This window comes from Lolium rigidum, chromosome 2, assembly GCF_022539505.1.
Source record: "Lolium rigidum isolate FL_2022 chromosome 2, APGP_CSIRO_Lrig_0.1, whole genome shotgun sequence".
Lineage (NCBI taxonomy): Eukaryota > Viridiplantae > Streptophyta > Magnoliopsida > Poales > Poaceae > Lolium > Lolium rigidum.
The window spans coordinates 67,874,417-67,885,784 of NC_061509.1; the positions used below are offsets into that span (position 1 = coordinate 67,874,417).

At 44.9% G+C, this 11,368-nt stretch overlaps 2 protein-coding genes across 2 annotated transcripts; both read right to left on the reverse strand.

The window, feature by feature from the left end:
* Positions 1-6,646: 6,646 nt before the first annotated feature.
* Positions 6,647-6,985, reverse strand: LOC124689837. The gene has a single exon (XM_047223302.1). It carries the CDS (start codon positions 6,983-6,985, stop codon positions 6,647-6,649), a length of 339 nt encoding a protein of 112 aa, XP_047079258.1.
* Positions 6,986-8,082: 1,097 nt separating this feature from the next.
* LOC124691881 (30S ribosomal protein S21, chloroplastic-like) lies at positions 8,083-9,370 on the reverse strand. Its single transcript, XM_047225162.1, has 2 exons — positions 8,962-9,370; positions 8,083-8,414 (listed from the first exon to the last, which is right to left on the reverse strand). The coding sequence occupies exons 1-2, from the start codon at positions 9,279-9,281 to the stop codon at positions 8,306-8,308; spliced, it is 429 nt and encodes a 142-aa protein (XP_047081118.1). The 5' UTR covers positions 9,282-9,370; the 3' UTR covers positions 8,083-8,305.
* Between the last annotated feature and the right edge of the window lie 1,998 nt (positions 9,371-11,368).

An 11,368-nucleotide genomic window follows, 5' to 3' on the forward strand; every position in this document is an offset into this window, starting at 1 on the left:
TGTCGCTTCGCTTGGTTTGCGTTTGGCATATTTAAAATGGTTAAGCATGGGATCATCGTCCTCCTCCAAATGAGGAATGTGTGTGAATTCGGAACCCATAAGCTCTTTCGTCTTATGCTCCCGAATATCGGTTATGGCTCTCATAAGCGGCTATATGGTAGGCTGTGTTCATAGTTCTGGCTTCACCTGCTGGCATTACTACGCTCATTCCCAAAGATTCGGGAAGTCGTAGCCCTACCCTACACTTTGCCAATACAGTACCATCATAGTACATGTATTTCTTTACTTGAATCTGGGGATCACACCCAAATTCAAGTAGCATGGCACGAAGAATATCTGCGAGTCCTCCTTCATATTCACTCAGTGTGGAATCCATCACTTTCACGTTTCGTCCCGGACGTGAACTTGCCATTGTTGGCTGTAGAAATAAAAGGAATATAAGATTAGTAATAATGCATCATAATAGATATAATAAAGAATTATCGCACTAAAAGATATGATTGTTGTATTCTCAATTGAATATACACCATATTTTTAGAGAATTCTTTACTAGTCCTATTTGACTCCTAACGTTCGGTCCCATTTACTAGGTTCCAACCTAAGGTCAAAGCTTTTGCTCGATACCAAGCCGTGGTGACCACTGCATACCACTGCATGTTGTAGTATGTCAGTCGTTGATATAACATTCACGAAGTACCATTCCGCAAATATTACATCCCTCAGAGTAGTACAACAGAACATAGCAGGGTCCATAACTCATTCACTTATTATTACAAGCTTCAAACATATATTGTCTTGGCGCTCCTCTTGGGTCCTAAGAGGGATACTCCTGGGTTCGAGGCGAACCAACCTTAACTTACAATATAGAAGTTTCACTAGGTTATACATTTATTACCTCGAGCAGCTAAATACTAAGAGTTCCCACTGCTCGGCTACTACTACTACTCAGTGCTTCTAGGCTTGTTCTCCTCCGGAAGCCTCCCCGGTTCCGTAGACTATGAGGTAGTCTACGCCTTCAATACCTCCCGAGAGGTCTGGTTCTTCATAGCCGATGATCTCGGCTCCTTCATGGTTGTCGTAGTCCTCCTCCAAACGATTCAGACAATCTAAGCAAGGGATTTAAGAGTGGGATGAGTACGAGCGTACTCAACAAGTTCATTATAGATAAGAGGTGTTTAATGCACTAGCTACAGCATTAGACCCAGAAAGTCTAATACCAATGCAGGTTTTGATAATCATTTCTTCAAGAGGTTGCTTTTATTTCAAAGAGCTATGTCCGTCAGCCTTCACCGGTTTACTAGAACTTCATGGAGCTCCTTTCCGGCCGCGTTCGTAGTTCCATATCCCGGAACAGGGAGTGACAGGTCACGGTTCTTTACACTCTGCAGAGGTGTGTTGCTTTACCCATAAGAGATCTTAACCTTGGTGCCAACCGGGCAGCTTTCCCGTCCACACTTCCTATGGTGTGAGGCCCGGTATAAGGTCTAGCCAATCATGTTCCTCCGCTACCTCGAACACCCACCCTTTGTTGCATACCCCGACCCTGGGTCCTCGCCGGTCCCATTATTCCCACTCACGGGTGGACCCCGACCACGACAACAGTTTGGGACTCGTTAACCAAACTCCTTCGCCGGTAGCTGCAACCCATCATAGACCGCAATACCGTGGGGACTTAAGGCTTCCCCAGCCAACCGCTCGTTCTTCGAGCGACAAGTGTCTACGGACTATGCCGTGGGGACTTAAGGCTTCCCCAGCCAACCTCTTGCCCTGACAGATACAAGTGTCTACGGTAAAGCGCATCTGTTGATGAACGAGAGGTGGAAACACTTTTGACTACTCCGTCCCACTCCGGATCTTATGGTTAACACGGGTATTACGGCACAAGAATCACTGGACGACATTTGTTGTTTAATCCTAGATGGATATAAACCCTTGCAATGGAACCTCCACCATATCAACACAATCCATGGTTCCATTGCCAACCACATAGTCATATTCATAGTTATGAAAATAGTGGTTTTGGTTTTTATGCAATAGTGGTAATAATAGTACTTTGCAAGTAATTTGATAAAGATACTCAAATGACATGAGCAAGTGATGAACTTGCTCGAACACCGCAAAGTTTTGCGGTTGGATGGTGTGGACTGACCCTTGTCCTCTGGTTCTGAAAAATAGCATCATTGTCCGATAAGGGCAATGGTTAAAGAAGCAATTATGCATGATTCCAGTTTTAGGGTTTGTTCCCCCCTTCCGATGTCGTTATTATTTCATGTAAGAGGTTAATACTAAGAATAATTTGGGGATACTTTATTTAAAGTAATATACAACCTTGATATGTTGTCAAGGTGTTTTTAAAGTCCAAATGCATTAATGGACTTATTTTTATTATTGAAAATTATATGTGTGATTTAAATGATTATTTAAATCATCAAATGAAGACTTATTCTTAATTGTCTTCAAAAATTCTCTTTTGTATTTTATTATGATAGAGAATTTTATGCTGATCTATTTTCATATTTTTAATTATTTTTTTAGAGCTATTAAACATTTCTTATACAATTTCAAAGTTTCTGTATTAAGTGGTTTTGTGAAATGACCTAAATGCCCTTGGGCCCCACCTGTCAGGGTGGCCCAACGGGTTAGGTCGAACCCGAGCCACCCTTTGGGCTCGGTCGGCCCACTCGTCCTCTCCTCTCTCCTCGTGCATAAACCCTAACTCCTTCTCCTCTCTGGCGATTTCCTCGTCGCCGCCCCCTTGTCGGAATTCCTCCGGCTAACTCAGGCCGTCGCCGCCGGCGAGATCAGGTGGATCTGATCCGCCTTTCGACGGCGGACACGGTGGTCCGCGCCGATCTGGGATTCGTCTCCGCCATCACGCGACCCCAACTCGCCTGCAACCCTGGCCGCAAGGGTTCATGGCGATGCGCCGCTTACCGGCGCTCCTGATGCTGCGGTGTTGCCGTGACAGGCTGTGGTGTTGCTGGGCGTGGCGGCGCTGCCATGGCCAGGCCTGGCCTGGTGCTGCCATGCCTCCGTTGTGTGCCGCCGTGGCCGCCATGGCCGCGTTTCTTCGCCTGCGTCACCAGTAAGTGCTCCTTGCCTCCCCTCCTGTGCTTGACCTTCTTCCTCCTCTAGTCCTACGGCTGTGCTTTGCTTGCCTGCACAAGAGCTGTGGTGCTCTTCTGCAGCGCCATGTTTGCCTGTCCCTGCTGTGCTATGCTGCTGCGCTATGTGTGTGCTACAACTATGTGTAGTACCACCATGCCTCTGTGCAAGAATTCCTAGCTTAATTACTTGCGGTGCTAGCATTTCTTGTCTAACTCCATCCCTGTGCTTCTGTTCTTGTTGATAAGCTTGCTATCTACTCCAGTTTATTCATATATGTTGCCCTGGCTTGATTGCAGTGTGTACTTGCTAATTTGCAAGAACCAGTGCACCTGGGTGCTCTTCAGTGTGCTATAATTCATGGACATGCTCCCTTGAGCATGCTTGTGGTCTAGACAACACCATCCCTTGATGGTGTGCTTCTGCATATAATTATATGTCATACATTTGATTGTCTGCTATGCCATTGTTCCTGCTCTGTGGCCATTTAATTTATCCAGTTTCTGTGTGACGCCACTGATTGATTTTAGCATGCTTTGATATGCTTTAGCAGGCTCTGGTGATCAATTGATCACCACTTGCTTGTTGATTACATGCTTGCTAGCTGCCTGTGCTTATCTGGTGCTCCCTCTGGTGTCTGTGTGACACACATGCTTGTGCTGATGTGTGTTGATGCTTGCTCAAGCATCATCTGATGCTTGCAGTGAGCCATTGGGTCACTGACAAGATGTTGGTGCTTTTGTTACTGGACTGTTTCATTTATCTGTAATTCTTTGCTTTACTAGATGGTTAAATGATGTGAACTGTTTAACAGTAATGATCATGTGGATGAATTGGATGTAGCTAGAGGGATGCCAACAGCTGTTGGGTACCCTAGCTCATACTTGAACCTTCTTGGGTAATGATGTGATGGCTGGAAATGTTGGTCGTGGGTTGAGGTGGCCTTGACAGCCACTTGGTGCTATCATGGTAGCTCCCCCTTTATCTGTGACTTGCTGTGGTGGATTGTTGCTCACTGGCCTGACCATGTTTGGTTGCCAGATGCTTTTGATGTTGATAATCCTGGATAGACACATGATAGTCTAATCTTGTCTGATGGCTTGCTGGGCTTTAGGTGCTAGATGATTTTGAAAGGCTAGTTAGGGATTTATCCAAGTTGGATTTCTCTGATATGTCACCATGTTGACATACCACTGTTCCCTTGGTAATTTCCTTCTGATGTTCTTTGGTTTGCTTGCACCAAAAGGCTTAGTAGCCAGATGATGATACAACTGGGTACTCGCACCCCTTTGCTTGTGTGTGATTGATGCATATGCTTATTTATGAGCAAGACAGATGCTTGCTCATGATTCCTTGGTATACCTCACTCCAGCTCCTAGAATTTGGTGTTGGTGTAGAGGTTTTGCTTCTGGTTGGATTATGAGCTTGCCCTGCTCCTCCTTGTGAGCTTGATACTTCTTGGTTATTTGCTGTGGTGGTGAAGATGTGTTGAACAGCAGTGGCTGTTCAAGCTGTTCTTGTGTTCTTGTGACTTACTCTGTGAGGCTGCTGTCGATGCAATGGCTAGGGTTTGGCTCTGAAAAGTTTACATATGATCCCTGCAAGCTCTCCTGGTCGACAGCACTGCCTGGCTGTTTTGGTGACTCCTCTCTGTGCTGTGTGTGTGTGCTGCATGCACAAGGCCTGGTGAGCTGCTAGGTTGTGTGTGTGTGCACATGCTTGGTATCTGGCTTGTGTCCTGGCTGAGAGATGGATCAGCTCGGCAGCTTTGATCATATCCACTCCCTTTTCATTCAGTTTCTGACCTGCCAAGTGGCTATGCCACTTGGCATAACTTGCTTTCTTTGTGATTGTGTGCAGGGATCAAAAAGTTGATCATGATGAACATGAAGATCATCAAGTACAAGACTAAATGAAGTTTAGCTTGTAGTGTTAGGATAAATTATTGAATTGTAATTTCCTTTTCTTTTCTTTTTTCTATTTTTGTCCAATTCTTGTAATATGTTGTAATATTCCTTTATTCCAATTCTGAATATTGTAATTGACAATGTATCATGTGTGATTATCAATAAAGCTCAATTTTCCTTAATGAGCTTTCTATAATTGTTGTTCTATTTATATTCTTGATTACTTATAATTGTTTATTGAATTAGCTCAAGTGTGAATAATGAGATATTCATTAGATGTTTGAATTTGAAATTCAAATTCACATTAGGTTTAGAATTCAATCATACAACTTAATTTAGAATTCAATCATGCAACTTAAGGTTGTGATGCAAACTCTCCCTCTCTTCTCCAAACCCTAGTTTAGTTGAATAAGGAACGAGTTTGTCGCACTCTCGAAACCCTAACCTCGTAAGGTGTCGAGAGAGAAACTTGTCCCCCTTCGATGCAGTTTTTGTTTAAAAGCGCGAAATTTCCCCAGAATTTGCAATGCAATGCACATCCCTTTCTAAAATCTACCCCTCGATCGTCTCTAAACCTGGAACATTACAAAACCCTAAGATCCAGTATCCCGATTCGGACAATAGAGGCAAGGAGGTGTCGTTGTCTCTCTTGAGAGCATCGTTTCTTCGAGCAATGTTGGATGGAAGATGCAAGAGGTACAGTGGTGTTGCAACTACCGCATCGACCACAACATAAATCGGTTGTGTGAGCACAATGGGGTCTCGGTGATGGACATTTCTTGGTGGACTCGGGTTTGGTGAGGGCACTTGTTGGCGTCATGTTGGCACCGACGATAGGTCCGCCGACGGCTACGCAGATCTTATCCATGAAGATTTATCATAGGATCGATGGCGGCTTCTATAGCGTGCACATGAAGTGCTCGCTAAGAGTCTGCTAGACCAGGTGAGTGCTCCCGTTTCACCAAGAGGGTGTCTCGGGTATGCGATATGTCCTCGGTTCTTAGTTGGTGAGGGGATTTCGTGTTTTGAGGGCATAAGGTCTTGTTGACATTATCTTCGGCCATTATCGAGTTTGTAGGTGTTGTGTGATAGCTTCAGGTATTTTTATGAGACTTTGTTGAATAATATAATAAAAAGGCCACATGCGTCTTTAGAGACCGGTCCATCCTCCATTTCGAGAAAAACAAGGCACACTCCCTTTCTAGAAAAAATATTAAATAAATTTGTACATTGTACTATGATGCTTATTGATGCGATAGTTGCATGCAACCAGCATATGCAACATGATTAATTAGCCGGGATCACTAGAGATTTTCGAAACGGTTAACCATGCTATATATTGATTGGAACACTAGCGAAGGAAATAATAATGCCAATTCGATTCAGAAAAGATTATCAGAGTCTAAGAACAAAATGATGTCAAATTGATTAGACTTTTGAGCTCCATTCAGAACAGTGAGGATATTAACAAGACCAACTGCCAAATTTTCGCCATTAGCGTCTAGCGTGGATCATCGTGACACACCCACTCTTCCTTTCTTTAACAACAACACAAACTAATGCAAGAAGATACAACCAACAATCAAACCATGCACTACGAACTTAGAAGTTAGGCTCCGGTCCGAACGCTCCCATCAGTGGCCGAGGATGGTCATGTGGGTGTCGAACGACGGCAGCTCGTCGTCCTCGTCGGTGTCGCCATCGCCGTCGCGGTCGATCTTGCCGATGCCGGGAATGGGCAGCGTCGGCAGTCCCGGAAACCTCGCGCCGAAGCCGCCCTCCTCCTCCTGGTTCTCCGGCGCCTTGGGGTCGCCCGGCTTGCACGTCTTGTCCTTGAGCGGGTTGCACCCGAAGCCGCCGGGCGCGGGAGCGGGGGCATCGGCGGCGGTGGCATGCCTGGTGGCGAGGAGCGCGCAGGCGAGTACCGCGGCGAGCAGCAGCGACACGCGCGCGGACGGCGCCATGACCGCCATGACTATATCACACTCGACGCTGGTGTGGTGTGGGCGGTGGCAAAGATGTACGTATACGTGAGTTTTTCTTTCGCCGGAGTCTGGCTAGAGGAATGAGAGGCGCGGTGGCGCGATGGTATAAATGGCAGCTAGTTTGCCGGATTTAGCCAAGAAGACACGTTGGTTCCGGCTGTCGCGTGATGCGTATGGCTGGGCTTCGTCTCCACGGTTACTTTGCCACGTTGTTCGCGCCTGTCGCGCCATGCCTGTGGCTGGGCTTCGTCTCCACAGGTCTACGTTGAGAGCGGGTGTTCAGGAGCTAATCCAAGGATATGCAGTAGGCGAGACAGAAGCTTTAATGTAGAGAAACCTGCAGCAGACTCTGAATCTGTCTCGCATGCATGCTATCACGCCAAGACAACCCCTACTATGTCTATAAAAAAGATTGAGCATGCAGAAATTTCTCCATAGAGACCTGCATGCAATAGGCGATGCATCAAGACTGGACCTGCAATTTGCAATTTAGCGCATGCAGAAACATGCCAAGTTTTCACTTCACTATCGGACGATTGATGGACTGCATATTCTTTGGAATGCAAGAACAGTAAAATGTAGAATTGAGATGTCATGGCAGAGCTGAATTAGCTGTTTTTTGTATTTTAGCTTTCCTTCTTTACTCATTTTAATGTGTTCTGTACACGTCTTCTATAATTAATGAAACGCAGCTCCGACTGCATTTTCGTCAAAAAAAAAAAAAGAATTAAGTTGTCATGGATTCTTGAGTAGGATTTCCAATTCACACGAACTTTCAGTTGTGCTTTAATAATGAAATAAGGGGCCGTGTGCATCAACAGATGGGTGCTCGGCTGCCCCTACATTATTTTTACAGGAATGTGAGCAGAGGGAAGATGCATGCAAGACATCATCAGTAAGAAGAAATTCATGAGTTCTAACCAGGAATTATATGAAACTGAAGCGTAAGAAAACAATCAACAGGTATTTTAATCCTTGTGTTTCCTTCGATCCAAGCAGTATCTATAAGCCAAGAAAAAAAACCTGTGGACTCCAACTATGAAAATTCCTCAATAAGAAAATGGCTTACTCCTCCGCTTGAAATGTTCAATAACCATATGCTTCACATTCCAAGAAAGTAAGTAAACATATACAAATGTATACGGAATAGATATTGTATTATCTAATATTTGGTACAATGAAATAGTACAACTGAAGTGGAAAGGGAAGCTCGTAACTCATATGGTTTGTGCCATGCAGGGCAAAAGAAGATCTCGATTTGCCGGAGCTGTGCATCTAAAGTGGTTATGAATTCGATCGTCAATCCATTCACAGAATACCGCTAACTTCCCAGTTGTCATTGTCCTCATCGCGGCGGGTTCTCACAGCCTCTGAGTCTCCCTCGTCTTCTGGGAACCTGCGGTCATCCATCATACGCCTGCAGAAATTTTGACATGCACGGTTAAGTTTTAGTAAAAGAGTGTTTACATGTCAATGAAGTTTGGTTATCACAGCAGAAAACATATGGGAATGGTAATGCACTGTCTGAAAGTTGAAGATTGCAGTAGAAACCAGTTACGCAGATAATTCAATCTGAAATTTCTTTCATGGTAGAGCCTGTTATTTCCTAACGATATCGGTACACAAGCCCAACCAAAATCTAATCATCCCATCTGCAAACCACCAACAAAATTGTGCTCCTACCACCACGGCAGGCAGCAGCTCATTCAATTTTGATACTAACATCTATCTGCAAATTTCGATCACTTCCCTAGGAGTTCAAGTTCGTGTTGGCATCACCACAAGCACTGTCTATCTGAAGTCTGAACCCTTCATTATAACAGCATGAAATTCTAAAACAAGCAATCAAATTCTGCACAATTCGCATCACATTTGTGTTCTGCTTCAACGTCAACAAATTGCCCAGGACATGAGACTAAGCATAGCTAAGAGCTAAAGCGTCAAGAAAAAGCTGCGAAGTTTACCTGCGGCGGTTGCGGCGGCCGGCCTCGCGGGCCTTGCGGATCTTGATGTCCTTGGCGTTCTCGTGCCTCCGGCGGCGCTTGATCTCCTGGAGCAGGCCGGCCTTCATCACCTCCCGCCTGAACCTACGGAAGATGGAGTCCTCACCCTCCCCCTCGTCCACCACGATCTGCACGTTGTAGCCCTTCGAGGCGTGCACGGCCGTAGGGGCACGGCGGGGAGCCATTTGGACCGCCGACGGCGCGGAGCTCTTCCCGGAGAACGGAGCAAGGGGAAACTGGAGCAGCGCGCTCAGCATGGAAGTAGCGGTAGGGGCGGCCATGGCGGTGGCCTTCGATTAGTCGGCTCTAGTGGTTGCAGCGCTCTCTTGAGTTCCGGGGTTTGGATGAGGCTCGGGAAGGAAGGAGGGTGAGGCTTGGCTTATCCCCTTATTTATTCGTGAGTTCTGGAGGGAAGTGACAATTTTCTTTTTTCGGAAATATCTTTTCTAACTTTAACAATTCGAATAATGAAGTCATTTAACAACACAAGTAACATGATTGCCATTAAAAAAAAGTACTATCTCTTTGTTGGATAATTCTTGCCTGAATCTTATCCGCTTCCTCAGTATGGGAAGACCTAAGGTGATAGACTACTGATGCGCAATCGTCAAGACCCCCACCTCTTCTCCTAGAGGTCTGCAGCCATCATGCTTATCACCTAAAAGATTTGGAAAGAGAGAAACCAGCGTGTTTTCAGCAACAACTCCTCCTTGCCATCTGTTATTATGCAAAAGATCAGGAAGGAAGGAAAGGATTGGGTCCTTGCCGGTACCAAGAAATCTGGCAGAGCTTGTAGGATGACCTCTTTTAGGTTCCTTTCAGCGCGGGTTCCTTACCCCATCCTTTTCTTTTTTGTTTTATTGGCTCTTGCCATCCCCATGTTTGCTTCTCCTATATCAATAAAAGGCAAAAGTTTTTTGCCCGTTTCAAAAAAATAGACAAATGGAAAATCATTTCGGAGAGAAGCGTCAACTTTTCTTCTTTGGAATTTTTTTCTAAGTTTAAGAAGCAAAATCATGAATTACTTCAGCAAAAGAATAAACTGGTTGGCATTCAAAAAAAGGAACAAAAGAATAATTGCTTCTAGATTGATCACTTCAGTAATTTGCTGGGAAGGAGGACGCAAAGGTGGAGTTACACCAGCTCGTAAAGCTGTTGGAGCAAGTTGTTGTTGAAGTCTTCACGGTGAGAAGGAGGTGGGCATTATGGATTCCAAAGCTGGATGTGCTTTGGGTGCTGGCCATCCACATAGCTTAGGAAGAATGAAAAGGCTTTGCACTAGGTGCGTAGATAGTGGTTGAGAGGGAAGATAGATCAGGTGATTTTGCGACAAAGGAATGTAGTGCTTGTGTTTTTCCGGTTGTTTCCTTCTTTCCCTTTTCTTTTCACTGGTTGTGCCTTCATTTGTTAGGATTTATATTCTAGCATTAAAATATATCAGATGATGGTGGTTTGTGGCGTTGTGGTGAAAAACATTGTAATCTGATTTCGATCAATGGAAATCGGGTTTGCCCTTTTTTTCAAAAAAAAAACAATATACTCCCTTTATTTTTAGATGCTTCTTCAATATAAATGGACATATGTAACTATAATCATTATTTCCTATTTCCTATAAAACTCGATCAATCACAGTCTTCTTTTTCATGTAGCTTACTCTTACTAGCAAGTAGCGGCCACACATTATATTTGTGGCACGTAAAACTTTGAGTATATGTTGGCACTCAAAACAACAACATAATTAAGCTTTAGTCTATGGTTGTTGAGTTGTTGCACAATTACATACAAAATTATAAAGACCGAGTTAACTAACAAAAATGGGTGGAACAAACGGGATTACGATTTTCCGCGCTGCAAGAGCACACTACTTCTAGCGAGGTTGTGGGCTTCCTTGTTTGAGCTCCTTCGTTCATGAACAAGACCATCTTCTCGGAATTGCTACCAGACTCCTTAATCTCTTAGAAAAATGTGTGCATAAATGCTCCTAGTTCCTTGCTCCAAACTCGGGATGCCATTCGTCACTCTCACCCTTCGAGTATTGATATCCAACACAAGAGAAACCGCCTCACGACATGCCAGTGCTTCTAGGATTCCGGCGTCCGTGTTCCCTGGGAACACAACCACCGATGCTCCCCTGAATTCTCCGTCAACATCACAGGCACTGCCGCGAATGCACCCCAGCCAATGTTCTTCCCTACCGCCGCACTTCAGCATGCCCTGTGGAGGTGGGATCCATGTTGGAGGTTTAGTATATATGCATATCCGCCACCAGTAGTCTTCTACCTTGCTCTGCGTCATGTACTAGGTCCACCAATAAAATTTCCACGAACAAGTGTCGTGCATGCCAAATTGCTCATAGAGTGGCAAACTC